Source organism: Phanerochaete carnosa (genome assembly GCF_000300595.1).
Source record: "Phanerochaete carnosa HHB-10118-sp unplaced genomic scaffold PHACAscaffold_3, whole genome shotgun sequence".
NCBI lineage: Eukaryota > Fungi > Basidiomycota > Agaricomycetes > Polyporales > Phanerochaetaceae > Phanerochaete > Phanerochaete carnosa.
The window spans coordinates 1304280-1324045 of record NW_006767630.1 but is presented as its reverse complement, the minus strand read 5'-3'; the positions used below and the strand labels follow the sequence as shown (position 1 = coordinate 1324045).

The 19766-nt window shown below is 55.6% G+C and overlaps 3 protein-coding genes across 3 annotated transcripts; all 3 read right to left on the bottom strand.

Annotated features, from left to right (window-relative positions):
- Window positions 1-3: 3 nt before the first annotated feature.
- On the bottom strand, window positions 4-14166 carry PHACADRAFT_206686 (uncharacterized protein). Its single transcript, XM_007393092.1, has 17 exons — window positions 14005-14166; window positions 12397-13750; window positions 12036-12339; window positions 10584-11985; window positions 9601-10530; window positions 8706-9547; window positions 7785-8649; window positions 7635-7730; window positions 7381-7582; window positions 5690-7327; window positions 4577-5639; window positions 3819-4525; window positions 3178-3769; window positions 2812-3129; window positions 2152-2754; window positions 1632-2098; window positions 4-1577 (listed from the first exon to the last, which is right to left on the bottom strand). Exons 1-17 carry the CDS (start codon window positions 14071-14073, stop codon window positions 1234-1236), a joined length of 11796 nt encoding a protein of 3931 aa, XP_007393154.1. The 5' UTR covers window positions 14074-14166; the 3' UTR covers window positions 4-1233.
- A 1101-nt stretch (window positions 14167-15267) lies between these two features.
- Window positions 15268-17224, bottom strand: PHACADRAFT_251666 (uncharacterized protein). The gene is made up of 6 exons (XM_007393091.1): window positions 16813-17224; window positions 16550-16759; window positions 16377-16489; window positions 16289-16323; window positions 15744-16229; window positions 15268-15688 (listed from the first exon to the last, which is right to left on the bottom strand). The coding sequence occupies exons 1-6, from the start codon at window positions 17187-17189 to the stop codon at window positions 15311-15313; spliced, it is 1599 nt and encodes a 532-aa protein (XP_007393153.1). The 5' UTR covers window positions 17190-17224; the 3' UTR covers window positions 15268-15310.
- A 177-nt stretch (window positions 17225-17401) lies between these two features.
- On the bottom strand, window positions 17402-19471 carry PHACADRAFT_251664 (uncharacterized protein). The gene is made up of 8 exons (XM_007393090.1): window positions 19382-19471; window positions 19153-19326; window positions 18946-19099; window positions 18499-18889; window positions 18339-18448; window positions 17942-18283; window positions 17562-17886; window positions 17402-17506 (listed from the first exon to the last, which is right to left on the bottom strand). Exons 1-8 carry the CDS (start codon window positions 19411-19413, stop codon window positions 17469-17471), a joined length of 1566 nt encoding a protein of 521 aa, XP_007393152.1. The 5' UTR covers window positions 19414-19471; the 3' UTR covers window positions 17402-17468.
- Window positions 19472-19766: the final 295 nt, after the last annotated feature.

Below are 19766 nucleotides of genomic sequence, written 5' to 3'. Positions count from 1 at the left end.
TGTCTTCACAGTTCCCCAGCATTTGCCAATGATGCCAGCCCGTCTCGAAGGCCTCATCCACCGCGTGAAACAAGGCCTTTCCGTGGTGGAACTTGTACACACACCCCACGACCGATGGCCTCTGCCAAAAAATGTCTCCGATCCACGAAGACCCTTGAGAGTATCCATCCTCGACTCGTCCTTCAACCCACCGACGCTTGCTCACCTCGCGCTTGCGAGCGTCCCTTCATCTGTACAGGCTACCCCTGCTGACGTAGCTGGCACACCACAGGACATTGCGGACTTTGATGCAAGGCTCCTTCTGCTATCTGTTCGCAATGCGGACAAATCGCTCAAACCAAACGACGCGACATACATACAGCGCCTAGAGATGATGATCCTGCTCGCCAAAGATGTCTCATCGTCGCAGGCCCAACAATCCCTTGCAGACACCAATTCCGGCTCTGCCACGTCTCTGGGGGCTCCTACAAACTCGAGCATGGCTATAGCTATCATAGACGAGCCGACATTTGCTGGCAAGTCGCGAGTACTACGCGAGTGGCTGCAAAGGCGGCTAGCCTTGGTTGCAACATCACAGACGTTGGGCGAACGGCCAGAAGACAACGCATCTTCGTTCATAGCGAAGCCTGAGCTCACTTTCCTAGTGGGCATCGATACGCTGGAGCGTATCCTGGCTGTCCGATATTACGGGGACAGCGAGGAAAATATGCACCGATCTCTCCAACAGTTTCTATCTACGGAACAGGATAACTCTCGTCTCATTTGCTCGAGGCGGATAACTCCAGGATCGCCTGAAAACCCTGAAGACCGGGAACGACGAGTGTCCGAGCTGTCTCGAGAGTATATCAAGTCAGACCGCGTTGTCATGATAGATATTGGAGAGAAAGTCGAGAGCTACAGCTCAAGCGAGGTAAGGGAGAGGATTGCGCTCTCAGACACAATCTGGACGCACATGGTCTCCATTTCCATAGCTGACTACATACGAAGAGAGCATCTATACTTACCGTCGGATGAATAATACTGGCTCAAATTTTCGAAGCTGCGTAATGGCTCATATCGCTCCAGGTGACAAAGAGATCTATGTTGAGAACGGCAGTAATACAAAGAATATTATAGAGTAACCTTTATGCATGAGAGCGTGCGATATAATGACAACAAACAATGCGGTACGTGAGAGCCAAGCCTACAAGAACCCACCAGAGACGAAACACCCGAAGAGAGACCGAAGGAAGATCACGCAGTGGTAGCTTGAGCGAACGCGATAGCGGTTGTCTCGGAGTGGCTGAGCGAGATGTGCACCTTTGAGATGCCCTTGGCCTCGGCCGCCGCCTTTGCGTCACCATGGAGGACGACAGTCGGGACGCCAGACTCATCGGGAATGATCTCGATATCCTTCAACGGAGCCGCGGCACCTTTGGAGGAGACACCCAAGGCCTTGAAGACAGCTTCCTTGCCGACCCACCGAGCTGCAAATGATGCAGGGGGTGATGGTTGCGACGTGCAATACGCGACCTCCGCCTCCGTGAAATTACGCTCGACGAAGGTCAAGTTCCACGAGGGTACAGCAGAAATCAGCTCTGAAGAGGTATATCAATAACTAGCTTACAGAAATCTTCAGCGATGAAGCTCACCTTGATCAACACCGACGCCACTGGCGGCCTCCTTGGAGAGGATCTCAGTCATCGCAGGAGCATTCGACACATCAAGGTTGGGCGCATTCAAAAGCTTTTTCGTGAAGGCGTAGCTGCCCGTCTTGGAATCATACGTTGCTCGAGCCATGGAATTGAGTAGCACAGGACCCTCAAGCTCCTTGGTGTAAGGCGGGGCATCCTTGATACGGACAAGCGAGTTGGTGATCATCATCTCACTCATGGCCTTGTATGATAGGCGGTAGCGGCGGCGATTCTCGACTCTGTACTTCTCGTACAACGACGGCTCGATGGCACCGAAGAGGAAGCGGGGATGAAGAATCAAGCAAGTTCCACCGACTTGACCGAAGCCGAACGAGGACATCAGGCCGACGCGGATGCCATCGGTGTGGATCGTCTTCGACGGGAACATGAGGTACGTGTGCTGCTTGAAGAGTGAGTCGATGTTGCTGCAAACTAGTTAGTAAATAAGCCGAGTAAGGCAGAACAAGCAAACGCATACTCTGCATTGCGGTTGCCGGGGATAATGCCCGAATAGACACTCTGGAGGAGACCAGCCAGTTGCCAAGCTGCCGAGCCACCCTTGGAGTGTCCGCAGAGACCCTTTTGTGCCATGATTGGAACAGCGTTGCCACGGGTACGATTGAGTGATGTGAAGACGTTGTTCCAGATGTCAGTCTCGTTCTTCTCGTTCGCACCAGTCGAGGTACCATGGATAGAGAGGACTCCGACGTCATCAGCAGTGAGGCCCCAGACGGCGAGTGCGCGGCGAAGAGGAGCAGTACGTTCGTCCTGGCCCTCGAGCATACCATAGACGGCAAGGGCATCCTTCTCTTGACGAGCGGCCTCGCGGTCCATGTCAGCGACGCGAGACGAGAGGTATTCCTCGTCCAGCTCCTGGCCCTGGCTCTTGCGATACTCGACTTCGCCTTGCAGAAGCTCACGCTCGTTCTCGAGCCACTGTGCGATCTGCTTGCGACGGAAGTCGAGCTGGCGGCGGCGGTACTCGAGGTCAAGGATGGGAACTGGGTGCTTAGACGGCACTTCGCGAGCGATGGAAAGCGCACCACGGCCTGGGGCAGGGACGGAGCGACCAGCCTTGTCACTAAACACAATCCCGATTAGCACAAGGAACAGGAAGTCGAAAGGGAACTAATCTTACGACGAAGTCGATGTGAAAGCGACGATACCGCGAACCGGAGCACCAAGCTCAAGCGCAGTTTTGGCGCTCATAAGGACATGAACACCAGTCCCTTGCGACTCCATGAAGCCCGAGCGAGTGGTAGTCGCGGGGCGAGACATCTCGGTTGGCTCGCGGCCCATGGCGAGTTCCGTCTCCGCATTGCTAGTAGCCTTCATGTTAGCGAACTCGTAGGAGCCCTCCTCAGAAAGATCGTCGAAGCCGCCAGCAAGCATGACCTTCGCTTTGCCAGACAACAGGGTGTCACAGGCGATCTCGAGTGATTGTAGAGCGGTGGCACTAGAGAACTAGTGAATAATTTGCTGGAGAGAAAATGTCAAGACGCACCAAGCACCCACGGGGATCTTGATGGGGCCACTGGACGAGAGTAAGAGCAAGTTGACCCAGCCCGCAGTGGTATTGATGAACGTCTCCTGGAGGATATCGTTCTGGACGTCCTTTTCGTCGCGACGGTCCTTAAACATACGAGCCAGGGACTCCATACCACCCATACCACTACCCAAACTCGTTCCAACCTCAGATGGGTGGACGTGCTGATAGAGCTCGTAAGGATCGATGATACCGGACATATTAAGGGCCTCCGCAGCGCAGACGAGAGCCCAGAGGGTAGTACGATCGGTTTGAGCGACGATGTCGGCGGGGATACCATAGCGTCCCGCGTCCCAACCAGTAGGGATTTGTCCAGCCACAAGACGATTAAAGCGGACAGCCTTGGGAACGAAGATTCGAGCGCCCTTCTTGAACTTGACGAACCACTGGTCACCTTCACCGGCCCAGATGTCGCACTTGTCGCCGTGCTCGTGCTTGTACTTGTGCGCCTCAGCCTCAGCAGCCTCGAAGGGCTCAAGGTCGTGGATGAGCTCGATCTCCTGATGGAAGACTTTCTTCTTAGGGTCATAGCCGCGGAAGAGCTCGGGTTCTATCAAGATGATTAGTGACCAGGAACAGTACAAGTGAATGCAACACACCGATCATGCGCGCGCCGGCATGGGCGAGGATATCCTTCTCGTAGCGGGCGCGAACGTCCTTGTCGTCGACGGGCTCACCAGACTTCGCATCCACCCAGCCAACATGGAGGGAGCCGTCCTTGAGACGACCGTCGAAGTGCTTGATGAAGCCCATCATCCAGGCCATTTCGATGCAGCCTTCAATGGTGAACTCGCCGCGTGCCTCCATCTCCCAGCGAGTACGAGAGCTGCCCCACGGACCGACCTCGGCAAAGCCGGTGACCACAATGACCTTGTCAAGATCAATCATGCCGCGGAGACGAGAAACATCTTCGAGCGACTCGAGTGACTCGAGGGTGGGGAACTCGAATTTGAAGTTGGCGCGAGGGGTGACGTTAACGGTCTGAAGAACACGCTCAGCCTTATCGCCTTGGATAGTCTTGAAATCGGCAGCATTATCACGGGTAACAGCGCGGCGCAAGTCGCTCTTCTGCCTGAGGCTCATCCGGATCCTGGTCGTGATTTCGGCGAGGTCAGGCAAGCGGTCCATGCCACCGTTCAAGTCAGCCCAGATGGGTTCGACTTGAGTAATGCTGAACAACAGTGGGTGCATGAGACCAAGAATGTTGAATGCCATCTCCTTCGCGGAGAACGTCCTGACACCGTAGCTCTCGAGCTCGTGTGCGACAGTGTTGGTGGCGTCCATGATACCGGTGCCTCGAGTCCATCTATAACAGATGTTAACGAGCGCGTGATACGGAAGAAGCAGCGTAACTTACCCAATGACTGCACCCGCGAGACAGAGGTATTCGCCCCAGCTCTCCGAGTTCCAACGGTTGAACAGAGTCTCGAGAGAGACCTTAGATTCAGAGTAGAGACCGTCATTGCCGAATAGACCATGGTTGGGGGATAGAGGAAGAATAACTTGAGTCGGGCGAGTGACGAAGTGGCGGCTTGCCTTCTTAATCTTGACCGCTCCAAGGAGACGGAGGAGGTTGACTAACATGATGCGGTGCGCGAGCTCAGACTTGTCGTCGAGACCGTCGATCTCGCGGCCGTTCTCTGGGACGGCAGCGAATGGCAAGACGTAGTCGAGATCCATGCCGAGAGTCGAATAGATGTAGTCGACGAGCGCCTCAACGTCTTGCTTCGAGCCTTGGTTGAAGGGAACAACGGTAAGCGCAGAGCCTTTGCTGCCATAGCGTTGGAAGATGCTCTGGTAGTATTCGACAGTTGCACGACTATAGCGCGACGTGGTGATGACGACGTGAGCGCCACCGGCCAATAGACCCTTAAGGATCTCGATACCGATCGAACCCTTTCCAACCCCAGTCAACAGTGCGTTCTTGTCCTTGAAGGTGGTACCGGAAGTAGCGATCTCGTGGAGGATATCGAGGTAGACACCAGTGAGGTTGCTGCTGTACTCCCAGCTAGTGCCGACCTTGCGCTTAAGATGAAGAAGAGGAATCTTATCGGCAGTGACAGAGGCAATGCCAGACACTTGGGGGCGCAAGAACTGCGAGGAGGAGCGGCGGGCACGGGGAGCACCAGCACGGGGACGAGACTCCGAGCGCTTGTGGAGCGAACGAACAACACCCTCGTACAGCGCTTTGACGCGGTTCTTCTGCTCGTCGCTGATCTCAGGCTGATTCTTGACAACGTTCCAGAGCTTGAGAACGTCATCTTGAATCTTCTGGATGTTGGCTGGAGGCGTGACGGTGTCGCCGCTGGCCATCTCCTCGACGTAAGCCTCCAGCTTGCGAACGTTCTCGCGTACGACCTCCGAGTAGACGATATCGCCCTTGTCGGTGACTTCCGTGTGCGGTGCGGTGGGGAACGTAACTAACAATTCGGTTAGAATATAAGAGCATCGAAACTAATGAATAACATACCATCTTTGTAGAGGGGGGGCTGGCCAACGACCTCACGGCAGTTGTCGATCAGCTGCTGACCGAACTGTTTGGCAAGCTGATAGGTCTCGCCGCGGTTCGGATCGCACCGGTCGATATAGTACTGCATGTAGGTAACAAGCTCGGGGTCGGCACGGTTCATGATCTGGATGCAGCGGGCGGTGATTTCTCGATCGACGGTGGTAAGGCGACCAAAGATAATGTCGTAGAACATAAGCAGCGCATCCTGACGAACCCAGTTCCAGGAGGAGTCGAAGTGACGGGCCTTGAGAGCGTCGAAGACCGGCTGGATGCCGTCAATGTAGGTGTCGCCGTGCTCCCTCGAGATCGCGTCGAGACGGGTTTGGAGCGCGGTCACGTTGGTCTTTTCCGCGTCATACTTGATCTCGCCAGCACGCGAGTCCTGCTTGAGGTAGCGCATGTAAAGCTCAATCTGCTGCCGAGCGAAGGTCTCCTGCTCCGCCTGGAACTTGAGGAACTCCTCGCTGTTGATGACAGCACCTCCACCACCTCCACCACCAGCACCACCAGCGGCACCTGAGGAGAGAGACACACCAGCGCGCTGAGCGTAGACCGCGACAACCGAGTCGAGCCATGCTTTGGCCTCAGCTTCTGCGCCGAGACGCTTGGGCGGCTCCATCGTTGCTCCAAGGAGGAGGACAGCATCCGCGCGCTGAGGGCCAAGACCCCAAGTCTTATTCAGGTAGGACTTGATAGTAGAGACGTTGAAGCCACCAGGCATCTTTCCGCCGACCAACCGAGAGACGAGGCCGGAACTATGTTTGCCGAGTGCGCCCGAGTAGCCAACGCTCAAGGCGGAACCAAGTTCTTCGAGAGGGAGCTCCTCGCCCTTCTCTGGAGCAGAGGAGAACTCAAGCTGCAAATCGCCAAGAATTTCGTTCTGCATGGTGGACTTGCCTCCGACGAGGTCCTTGATCGATTTGCTGAGAGGAATCTCGCCAACCTGCTTCTTGAGTTTCTGAGCGACGATGGCGACAAGGACATCGGTGGACTTGAGAGGAACGTCCTCGATGGCCGCAGCGCCGCCGGCGGGAGGCGCAACTGGAGCAGCAGCCGCAACAGGGGCGGCAGGGACGGCGGCAGCGGACGCAGCAGTGGGCTCGGCCTCGGCCTCACCTTCGGCAGGCGCCTCGGCTTCATCTTCGAACTGGTAGTAGACTTCCTTGGTATTCTTCGCGTGACAAAGGACCAGACGCGTGTGACAGACGGAGTCATCCTGAGTCTCGTACTTGGCCTTGAACGTGCGCGTTGCCATGCCTGTAAGCGTGGGCGACGGGCCGATCTCGATGAAACGCTCAAACTTGTAGTGCTGGAAAAGAAGATCCTGGGTCTCAATCCAGCGGACGGGAGACGCGAACTGATAGGCGAGTAGTTCGACGAGAATGACATATGCGAGCTTCTGACGTTGCTCATACGAGCCCCAGTTCTCCTGGTCCCATTTGCGGAGCACCTTGTCGAGGCGAGGCGAGAGTGTCTGATCGTAGATGAGCTGAGCGTAATCTTTGGTGACATCGAACGGCTTTGCGACAAGGTTCGGCACGTATTTGCCAATAAGACGATCAGGATCGAGGTGTGCAGGGTTGATCTTCTTCGAGAGGTCTAACAACGAAACTTGTGAGCCAGATGTCAAAAACGCGAACGGAAATACTTACATGCGCGGAACGGCAGGACGCCAGCCCAGAGATAGCGGGAGTGGAAGGGGACATCGATACCGGGAAGTGGGATAGTGGCGTGGCCCCGCTCGAGCTTGATATAGCCATCATCTTTCTGCTTCTCTTGGGCCTTCATGAAGCACGAGTCAATGATCTTGGCAAGCATAGCCTTGACCTGGTCGACAGTGAGCTTCTCCGTGAGCTAAGAAAAAAAATGAGCGCATTAATCACAGCGCACACGCAGCGAAACTAACCTTCTGGATATCAACCTTCTCGATCTTGAGGTAGTTGAGCACGTTGCTCAGCGTCTCGAGAGCAACGAGCTCTCCGGCGCAAACATATTGTTGACCCTAGGATACATGCAATCAGTGATACATTGACCTACGGAAAATCGAGAAACTCACCTCAACGTTAGAGTTGACGATCTCCAAGAGGCAGCCAGTACGGTTGGCAATGTTATCAACGACTTCACGGAGCGCAGCGTCGGTGAACGTCTTGGAGATGCGGCTCGGGTTGACAGCACACATCGCGTAGTTGGAGCGGTTGTGGGCGTCACGTTCCACAGCGCGTTGCATGGTGATACCACGGTAGAACACAACATCGGCGAGGGCAGAGATAGGGAGGACATCAGCGATGGAAGCGAGAGCGGAGTACTCTCCGAGGGAGTGACCAGCAAATGCCGAATCGTTCTGGACGAAGCCCTTCGCGCGCATGTCCTCGAAGGCAGCACGCTCGGTGACGACGAGAGCGATCTGTGCGAACTGTGTTGCGAAGAGAAGGCCAGCGGGGTGGCTAAAAGTGTAGCGCTGGGTACGAACGTTGATGTCACCGAAGAGAGGGAGCGTCTTGACATTGCCGTCCTTGTCCATCGTATCGTAAGTCATATCCATGTAGCGTTGGCGAATAGCCTGGCCCTTGATACCACCAAAGTGGATCGTCTTCTCCTTGGGGTTGTCCTTGACAATCTCGATGATCGAGAAGCCGTAGACCGCAGTCAAGTGGGCGTCCGCAGCATCCCAGACGGATCGAGCAGCAGGCGAGTTGTTGTACAGCTCCATACCCATACCCGGCTCCTGCGAACCTTGGCCAGTGAAGACGTATGTCGTAGTCGGCTGGGCGACCTCGGCAGTGCCTTCGAGCACCTTCTCGCCGCGCTGGTTGACGGTCTGGACGTTGACGACGATGTTGCCGTCGCGCATGCCAGTGTGCTTGACAGTAGCCTTCAGCTCGTCTCCGGGGAGAACCATACCGACGAACGTGACGTCGTATCTGCAGAAAAAGGATAATGAGCACATACTCAAGCATGGTATATCGATACTACTTACGCAACAACACGATCAGGTTTGCCTTGAGCGACAACGGTCTCGATGTATCGCCGAGTAGCGGCACTCGACCACATGCCGTGAGTGATGGTGCCAGGAAGCGACGCGTAGTCAGAGAAATACGGGTTCACATGGATCGGGTTGAAGTCGCCGGAGGTCTTGGAGTACGGCTCGTTCGTCGAAGGCGTCGTGAACACTGTTGTGCCTGGAGGCGTGGTCATCGTATAGCCGCCGTCGGGGAGCAGGCAAACTTGACCTTGAGGTTGGCCATGACGCTTCAGATACGCTACGACGGGGTTGCCGCGGCTGTCCTCGTGCTGGAAGTCGATGGAGCCGACTTTGACGAGGCGCTTGATCTGGTCACGAACGAAGATGTCGCCGGAGACGTTGACGGACTTGAAGCAGGTCTTGTTGCGATAGGTGACTTCGGACTTCACACGGAAGACGAGTGTGATACCGGCCTGCAGGGGCTTCGTCTCGTCGCTCCAATCGAACCACTCCTTGGATTTCAATACGCCGACAGCAGCCTCATCCGGAACCTCCACGATGTAGTCGGGCTCTTCGACGAGCTCGAAAGTGTTCTGGAAGTCGTCGAAGCGGCCGCGGTACAAGAAGGAAGACACGACTTCGATGACGGGCTGGTCGTCGCGAGTGACGAAGCCCTTGACCTTGACCGCCTTGCCAGTGTCAGTGTTGGTAACGGAAACGATGCGAGCTTCCGCCTTGCAGACGTCACCGGCCTTGAGAGGACGAGCGCCGTTGATGAGGCGGAAGCCGTTGCTGAGGTGGACAAGCTTCAAGAGATCGCCATCAATCGACTGAGGGAAAATCGCCTTCATGATAGCCTAGAGACACAGTGCATCAGTACTTGATGATTAACGCATTACGATGCACTAACCTGCCAACCAGTGACAATCGCGAAGTCCATGGGGGCCTGAACTTCCTTGGTGCGAACAGTCTTGAACGACTCACTCTGATTGCCGACAATGCCGCAGAACGTTTCGATGTGAGACGCTTCGATGGTGACCTCGGGACCCGTGTACGTCGCGCGGACATCGATGTCAGGCAAGACCTCGTCGTCGCCGAACCAGAGCCTCCAGTAAAACTCCTTGATACGCTTGTTGCGGTTATCCGCAATCTCGTGGATAGGCGCGAAACCCATCGAGGGCTTGTACTCGAACTCGAGGTGGAGAGGGACGGCGACGTCGCGACGGTCTTCGAAGAGAGTAACGTGGATGTGACGTGATGCCGATTCATACTTGACCTCAACGGCCTTGAAGTCGCGCTTGTGCTCACCGTGAGAGCGGGCGGCGCCGTAGAGCGAGATTCCGGTAGGGAGGCCGTTCTCGATGTCGATGACGACGCGCTGGTGCTTGCGCGGTGCGAACAAGCGCCGGAGGGGATTGTCGATATACTGAGTGCCTTGGACGATGATGGGAGCGACGAGGAGAGCTCTCAGCCAGTCACGACGAGGCCCAGCAAGGGTCTCGAGCCACAGAGAGGACTCGGGTAGCGACTCGCTGACCTGATAGACGATCTCTTTCTCCGCGATGGAGCGCTGGACGCCGAGGGCGGAAGCGATATCCTCCGGCAGAGCAACAGGCCTATTACCAAGGAAGTCGACGACGGGCACCTTACTCTCATCGCCACCGTAGAGACGTTCGAGTAGCTTCTGCGCGAGGAGGCTCGTGATGTTGCCGAGCAGGTCCCTGATAGGCTCATCCTTGACGATCGAGTGCTTGACGGCGACGGGGCCTTGCAGAATGCAGACACGCTGAGGGTCTTGGTCGAAGACACCGTCGATGTCCTCCGCAGCCCATAGCGAATCCTGTAGTGAATATCTTAGCACTCGGACTCAATTCCATATATGAAGCCACACACCTTCTTGAACCAGACTTCGAAGCTGGCGTCGAGAATAGGGATGAAGGGCACCGGCTTTTGACCCGGACGCTGCGAGATTGCCAGGAAGTACGCCTTATCTTCGGTAGCGAGGAGCTGCTCGGTCGCAAGAGGGTATGTCCTGAAGAATTCCTCGATGAACGCGTGGGGCTTGTCGAGGATTGAGAATGACTGGATGATTGATGCTTTGGAGCCGTTGTCGACGCCCGCGAAGCGCTCCTCGACGCGCCGGAGCCAGTCACCAGTGAGGTTGCGAAGCGAATTGTCGACCCAGCGCTCCTGATGCGCGACGTACATGAGGCGGACCATCCTGAGGACGACTTCCTCGTAGGTCATGTCGGCGAGGTCTTCGACGACGGAGTCATCCTTCTTCCACCCGAACCAAGGCTTGTTGAAGTTCTTGTTGAGCTTGTCGATAACCTCTGCGCGGTGCTCCACGAGCCAGGCGGCTCGCTTATCCTTCGGCAACTTGAAGACGGTATCGTCGAACTCCTTCCATAGCTTGACCGCGCGGTTGGCGATCTTGTGAATGGGCTCGCCCAGCTCCGAGCGGACGGTGAGGACACCCCCTGTCTCCTTGGCGTAAGTGCCCTCCCACTCGGCGTCGTCGACGCCCTTCGCGGCGACGATGAGGTCCTTCACCGACGAGCTGGTGTGCGCTTCCTTAGCTACCATGACTCGAGACGCGAACAGGAAGCCGTCGAATGGCATCGGCTGAAGATCGAAGCGTTCGACCGACCAGTCACCTGTGAGGTAGGGCCAAACGTCGTCGGCACCACCGAACCCGGAGCCGGCAATGAGGCAGATGTTGCGTTGCTGACGGATGGAGTTGTAGGTAGAGATGATCGGCTGATGGAAGTCCTCGCACGAGTGGTGACCACCGGCACGTCCGCCGGTCCATTGAAGGATGATGGGGAAGTCGGGGTTGGCAGCGGCAATGTTCACGACCTGGCGGATACCCTCAACGGAACCGGGCTTGAAAGAAACGTGCTTGATGCCGGCGTTCTTCAAACCCTCGATGATCTCGGCGGCCTTGTCGGTACTGGGAATACCGGCGGCAACACAGAAGCCCTCGATTGGGAGACCCTCGCGGCGCATCTCCTGCCAAAGAGGGAGCTGGAAGCCGAACTGGCGCGGGTTGATGTAGAGAGAGTTCAGGGTGAGACCGACGCCAGAGGGGATCTGGGCCTGGATCTCGGCAACTTTCGCGCGGAGGGCGGCGGCATTGTAGTGACCACCACCCGCCAGCTCGACGTGGTATCCAGCGTTGAGGATAGCGGAGACGAAGCCGGCCCTGACGGTAGACGGTGTCATACCCGCGACCATGATTGGTGGCTTACCGAGGAGACGAGAGAATGGTGTGTCGATGTGGAGTGTACCGTCGCTGTCACCGGAGTCAGTATCGTCCTGGAAAACGAGCATGCCTCAACAAACCTAGTCTTAACCAAACTGGGCATATATTTCTTGCTCCACCAATCCTCGCGACGAATCTGCTTGCCGTCGAACAACTCCGCGATGCCTTTGCCCTTGTCGCCCAGAATCGAAACGCGAATGCCTCGACCATCGAGATTACGAGCAGTCATCCCACCGCAGCCGTTGAGACCCCCGGGGCCGAAGTCAATCGCGTGAGTTGCGGTTTCTGGGAAGGCAGTCGCTTTCATCCAGTGAAGCGGCCTCGTGAAGATTAGATCGCAGAGAGTAGCAGTCAACGAGCCGGTCGCGTTCCTGAGATCGGTGCCTAGAGGCCTCAATGTCAGCATTGGCGCGAAATTATCCAAAGGGACCAGACGCGCACCGTCTTCCGTGTTGTACACAGGAATGCCCAGATCCTGCGGAGTCCACAGCTCCTCACCACCCAAATCCTCCTCAATGAGCTTCTTCGTGGCACCTTCGAGATAGTGGCTGTGATATGGAACATTTACAACTAAGAAACGCATGCCAAACACGGGCTTGCGCTGGGAGAACGGGGTCTTGCTCTGGTCGAGACCACTGGGGGCCTTGATCTTGCGCAGGCTGGTGACGAGACCGTACAGAGCGCGTGGTGGACCGGTGACCACAAAGACCTTCGACGCATTGTGAAGGGAGATCTGAAGCTTCGAGTTCTCGGATAGGTGCGCGTTTGTCTTCTTCACGTGCGCCTCAAGGTCCTTGAGCCGAAGACCCCCGACAGTCAACATAGGGGTCGGGGGGCCTTCACCACCTTCGATGGCGTCTTTGACAATGCTCGGCTCTAGAGCAAGGATGGGGAAAAACTCTTGCCCACGGAGGCTCGAGAAGAAGGACCACTTGAGCATCTTCTTGGAGTTCTCAAAGAAGGATTCGAAAGACACCGAAGCTGAGATGGCAATAGCAGACCCGAGGCCTTGCGAGTGTCCGGTCGTTCCAGCGAGGAGTGAGCGGAGCTCTCCAGGAGTGAGGTTCGCGACTCGGCAAACAATGAGATACTGTACGAGCTGGGTCAGCGCGATGAGTGGATACGAGATCGGAATCGATGCGAGGTAGGGTATTGAGGGGCGCGGGCTCTCGCCAGAGAGCCACGAGAGGACGTCCAAGCCATATTCATAGTAGTTGGTGGATTCCCACCTGGTGGCAAGCGGTACCAGAATGCTGCTAACCATAGCAGCCACGAAGGGAGCAACGTAAGGCGTGTAGATATCGTAGAGTCCTTGAAGCTCGTCCATGTAGACCTCGTTCGTACCCTGGCCTCCAAACAGGGCGTAGATGCCCGCTTCGCCCTTCTCGGCGGCCTGCAGAAGAGCTGAGGCAGGCGCCCGAGGAGCGGAGATTTGCTTGTCTTCCAGAGTAGCAAGTGCGTAATAGTAAGCGGAGAGGACCGTCTTGCGAACATCTGAGTCGAAAGAGGCTGAAACATTGTGGATGTCTTGTTCGGAAAGGTAGGTGGATGTGAAGTGCTTCAGCGCGCCGAGGAGGAGCGCGGTGCGCGCAGCGGAAGATTGGGGCTCGTCATCGAGCTTTTCGGCGATGAATCTAAGGAAGAGGGCGAACAGCTCTACGCTCGCCTCGGCTACGTCGTCGATCTCCGCGGTCGTGTCTATGGTGTCTTGTGCGCTACGTTTTGCAGCAAATTGGTCACGGAGAACCTCTGCAACGATCCATTCGTCGCCTTGTGAAGGAACAGGGATGGAAATCTGTGAGGAAGGGTCAATATTCCATCTAAGCGTCAAGACAGCTGAGGGAGAGTTGGAGAAAGCGAAAACGAAAACGCTGGCGCGCACGATGTGCTACTGCACGCGTTCTCTCCGACAAAATGCCCGTCCTACATGGAGGCTCCTTCATGCGCGTCCGAAAACACTAGCTCGTTGCTCTCTCACGTCTCATTTGAAGAAGCGCGACGTTCTCCGCCAGACCTGAGCGAGGACGTGGAATGGGGCACAAGACTTACGGTGACTGGGCCTGAATGAATCAAGATGGGGCGGGTCGTGATGCCCTGGCTGGTCGATGGGGAGGCCATGGTCGTCGTCGCTGAGAGTGTGGATGACGACGGCTGGGGCAATCCAGAGACGCAGACGGTGAGTTTTATAAAGTGAAGCCCCAACCTCGTTCTCCCCAAAGAAACCGGCCAGCAGGCGTCAAAATCATCGATTTTCTGCTGGGCAGGTACGGGCGGCTGGGCTGGGGGCAGGGCGCTTGGCGCGATCAACGTCAAAATCATTATCAATCGCTTTGAGGATCTGTGCGCGACGCACGACATCCTCGTGCTGTTCTCAGCATGTGTTGGGGCAGCCGAATTACGCCGTAGTTCTGCTCTCACGTATCTCGCACGAAACACTGTGCGCCAGTTGTCCTCCCCGACCCGCTCAAGCCCTCTCCTCGACCGATACTTTTAAATTTTGAGCCCGCTTTGGGGCGGGGTTAACCGCTACCATCCGCCCCTTGAGCAGTGCTGCTTTCAGAAAACTACAAAGCACGGCTGACTGTGCACAGTCACTTGCGTACGTAAGTGTGGGTGCATCTATTCACTGCGAGATCAAGGCCACTCCTTCGCTTCAGCGCGTGGATCGATGACACATTGTAACGAATCACCAGTCGGACAGGTCTTGGAAGCCGGTAGATGCCTGCGCGCACCGTTCAGACCTGGCAGCGCAGGTACTCAGCGGGAAAAATACGTCGCCGATGACGACGAAAAGCAGCGGCCCGACGCGCCCTGTCATCAAGCTGTGCATTCGCAAGAGCTGCCCATAAATCGTTGTGTTAGACATTACTGCATCCCCAAGACTTTGCTGCCTGATGGCTCGGGGTTTCTAAGCCCGAATGGCAGCTTGGTCAGGTTTACAAGCTACAAGCAGAGCTCTTGTGAGCCAGCGGGGCGATTAGGTGCGCTTCCATAAGCGTGAGGACGAGTCTACACACCCGCCAGGGCTGCGTCTCCGAGCACGGCGCACTTCTCTCAGCCGGCGCATGAGGAAGATGATATCTGCGGTGACAACGCAACGCGGCATTTGCCCCACGTTCGTTTGCATGCTACTCGGGCCCATCTACAGTACTCGACGGCTTCCATTGGACAAGCGAAGCCTGACACCATCAGCTTAGATTGATGCATCTCGAATCGAGGTTGCACACATTGACGCACCCGAAGAACATGGTCAAGTGAACAGGGATGTGTGAGAATGCGCCGGTACATTATATAAAAGACAGGAGTCGTGCAGGGAATATTAATGTCCATGTCGTCTAGATTCACAACCTGGGTTCTATGATTTTTCTACTCGCTTTGGTTTTTGTATTGCGGCAGTTCCCCACAGGACACGGCGTCCTAGCTCAGGGACGGCAATCTCGTCCGTGCGCCATTCCTTCTCGACTAGTTGCGTCTTGAACTCGCGCAAGTACAGCGCCACCAAGCGCTTTGCATCATCGAGGGCGGCCTTCAGAACTTTGTCGTTGTCGAGGAGTTCCTGGGGCGTCGATTCCGCGGGGTCGATCTGCATGACGTTGTGAAGATGACGTTGTAAAAATGCGGCATGCAAGACGGATTGTATTCGATCGTCGACTGTTGCTGAGGGATGGAGGAGCACAGCAATCTTGCACTCCGATTGTTGCATCAGGTAAGGATAAAGGAGGTACGGTTGATCCTGTTGAAGACACGTATCAAAGACTGAGTAAGAGATGTGCTTGGAGGTCACTTACATTGAATGCTTCCACACATGCGTCCCATCGTGTACGCGCACCAAGGTCTGTTGGGCTGACGACCGCATCGAGATCTGGGGCGATCTGCACGTACTGGTCCTCCTTCGTCTTGAAGTACTCGCCGAACACACCAATAGCTCTTTGCCGCTCCAGCTCGCCCAAGGTGGGCAACTCACGTTCAGCTTCTGGCCGACTCGCACGAGAAGCGAACTCTCTCGCAAGAAAACTGAGACGTGGGAGCGTTAGCAGCTCGAAGGTCGCGGCGCGGAGCATCCACTGAGTTATCAAGAGGTGTATCGGGATGGCGAGGGCAAAAATAGTGTAGAGGTAAGGCGCGGAGTGCGAGACAGTCAACAGTCCGACGCCTGCGGCATACCCAGAAAGGATGCCAACAGACCCTTGAGACTCTGACTTGGCGGCAACATCTCCCATGTTGCCTTGTCGCGCGAAGAAGCGAACGAACTTGATATGGGTCGTCAGCCATACCTACAGGGAATCCGAGTCAGCTGAACCTCCCCAGATTGAACTGGACCAGCTATACGCACTGCTCCTCCGACGCATTTGAAGATATTACCACCAGCTGTTGAACGAGTCTTGAGCTGGGATCATAAGCGAAAGCACACGTCTACTAACCTGCACAAAGAAGGAAATTGAGTGTCGTAGGTGGTACAACTAGAGCTGCGATTTGTAGACCAGAGCCTAGCAGACCCATAGTCGCTCCAGTGAACGTGAACGTTTTGGGATGGCTAGCAGGTACACACACTAAAGTGAGTCTTCGACAGGATCGTGTTGAATTCTTGGCATACCTGTCGAAGTATGGAGAGAACCTCCGAATGACCCATAGCTTCGCTACCTCCCCCGCGCCGTCCTTTATGACCCACTGAACGGCTACAGCGCCGAGTATGCTGCCCTCTGCGCTGACCCCAACAGACACAAGCAGAGCCTGGTTGCAGAGCACGCCGACAACGGTGCCTACAATACATTCCATGAACTGCAACAAATGGAACTTCAAATATCTGGACACGGCTCTCAGTCACACGAACACTTCAGCTCTCCCCAAGATACGCACGACGGGTGGACCGACTGTGGGTAGTTCGTCGGCAAGAACATCTGTCTCAGCCATGCAGTGAGACGGCCCAGTGGCGAAAACCTGCTAGATGCTGTGACGGCCTTCGTATCGTCGTTCCTGCCTCCGAGCTCCCTCCACTCTTTCTCTATTCCTCCGCTCCCCGACCATGACAGATGCCGTGCTCGGCCGTGAATATGCTCGATGGCAAACAAAGCACGGGTTGCAGGGCGCTGAGCAGTCGCCTGAGATTTCTGTTCATCCGATGCGGTAGCTTTAGAGGACTGCAACCTAAGGATGGAGTGCTGGAATGACGGTGGGCGAGCGAGCGATGGGCACCTCGCGCATCTCGGCGGAACCCGAGCGAGAAGTAAACGCATTGGGGAGGGGTAAATGACAGACTCGAGACGTGCTCAGGACGAGTTACACGGGTGTCTGTGACGCATGTCGCACAAGAGGGATACAAACCAAGGAGCGGTAAATACGAAACAGCCTAAAGTTCATTGCAGGCGCGTCTCTGCGCGTCTACTAGTGATGAGCTGGCTACACTCTGCAACCCCAGCCTTTCAATTTCCAGGGCGATGCAAGGTGTGAAACTCTAAGGCCTCTACTGTTGCAAAAGGGTCTATGGTACATTGCTATTCTTTCTATCTCTACATCTACTCGTTCTTGGTCAAGAGGGAACGTCCCTCCATTTCTACAAGCGAATGTCAGCTCTGGTGAGTAAGTGGGCAAACAGTTTACTTGCGTACCTTCGGGCTTTGGAAGACCCATGACGTCGAGGATAGTGGGCGCGACATCGCACAGGGCACCTTCATCTTCTTCGCCATCCTTCTTGTCCTCGGCGAACGAAAGTTTCTTCGGGTCGCCGGTCATAATGAAGGGAACGGGGTTTGTAGTGTGCGCGGTATGAGGGTTGCCGGTTTCGGGGTTAATCATTTGCTCAGCATTGCCGTGGTCAGAAGTGATGAGGAGAATGTATCCGGCCTCCTCGCACGCCTTGTAAACGATACCGACAGCCTCGTCGGTGTGATTTATGGCCTCGACGGCGGCGTCGTAGACACCAGTATGCCCAACCTATAAAGGGCAATCTGAGCCAGCGATATCTCCCGGATTGGTATAGAGAACGCACCATGTCCGGAGGAGCGAAGTTGCACATGACGAACTCGTGCTCGCTCTTCTTGACAACCTCCGCGACCTTCTTAGCGACATCCTTGACGCTCATCTTCGGGTCTTTATCATAAGTCGCTACCTTCGGCGAGGGGATCATATGGCGTTCTTCGTTCTCGAATTGCTTCTCGACACCGCCGTTGAAGAAGAATGTGACATGCGCATACTTCTCAGTCTCGGCGATATGTGCCTGCTTAACACCCTGCTTGGCAAACCACTCGGCAAGGACGTTGGTCATAGCCTGAGGCGGGAAGGCAACCGGGAAGCTCCACTCTTGGTTGTAGCGAGACATGGTGGAAACGTGCTACACTTGCCATGTGAATCACACAAGCAGTTGTAATGAGACATAATGTACGTACCAGATCCTTAGGAATGTCGACCTCGGTGGGCTTATCAGGGAGGCCAAAGAGCGCGACAATTTCACGCATGCGGTCCGAGCGGTAGTTGAAGAAAAATAGGGTGTCACCATCTGTAACAGAATGTCACAATCATCTTCAACAAGACAGTCTAGATACGTACCCTTGACGCGACCCTCGTCGCCGTTAACAATGATGGGCTTCAAGAACTCGTCGGTCTCGTCCTTCTTGTAGCGCTCCTCAATAGCCTTGACAACATCCTCGCCCTTCTCACCCTCACCCTTGACGAGACCCTCGACAGCGATCTTGACGCGCTCCCAACGCTTGTCGCGGTCCATAGCGTAGTAGCGGCCAACGATGGTAGCGATCTGGCCGAACTTCTCCTTCTTTAGGAACTCAAGCAGGTCCTTTGCATAGCCGGCAGCAGAACGGGGTGCAGTGTCACGGCCGTCGCCAAAGAAGTGGATATAGACGTGAGGGACGCTCTGCTCTTTTGCTGTCTCGAGAAGGGCCTTCAGGTGGTTGATGTGTGAGTGGACGCCACCATCGGAAACCTAGAGGTGAAGCACGATTGAGACACAATGTGAGCAAGCGAAAGGATGGCACATACCAGACCGAGAAGGTGAAGGCGTCCATTGCCCTCCTTGGCGCGCTTGCAGCTCTCAAGAATAACTTCGTTCTTGTGGAACTGGCGCTTTTTAATGGAGACATCAATCTTGACGATGTCTTGCCAGACGACACGGCCTGCACCGATGTTGAGGTGACTAGTGTTATTGTTGATTTCTCGCAACACGTCCTCCATAACAGGTGCACGTACCCGACTTCAGAGTTGCCCATGAGGCCGTCGCTGAGACCGACGGCGAGACCATGTGCGTGGAGCGTACGATGGCTGTGATCCTTGGCAATAGTATCCATATTCTCGGTAGTTGCTGCCGCAATGGCGTCGCCTTTCATATCTTTCTCGGGGGCGATGCCCCAGCCATCGTGAACGCTGCATTCGCGAATTAAGCAAAGTATGCGGTAGAGGACAGCAGTTGTATGCGCACATGAGGCAGACCTTGTTCTTGACCTGGACCATTTTATTCGTCTAGAGGGAGCAGTATGTATGTGAGGATTATCGGTCTAACGGGGGAAGCAGGATCGCGGGCAATGCGCAGGGGACCGGCACAAACGAGGTGATGATTTCATCGCAAAATCTTGTGAAGCGCCCATGGGCTAGGCCCGCCGTCATCTTATCGATGCCGCCCTAACCCCGCTGGTGGGACATCCGCGATGGGGTTAGGTGCAGCGGCACCTCCCGGACGCCACAAAGACGAGGCACACGCCTGTCTCGATAATTCGTTGCAGTTCTCCTTTCACCGCGCACCAGCCTCATCTCAGACGCAACCCCTTCGCTCGTGAAGAAGCTGATGTGTGACCTTGAATTATTAA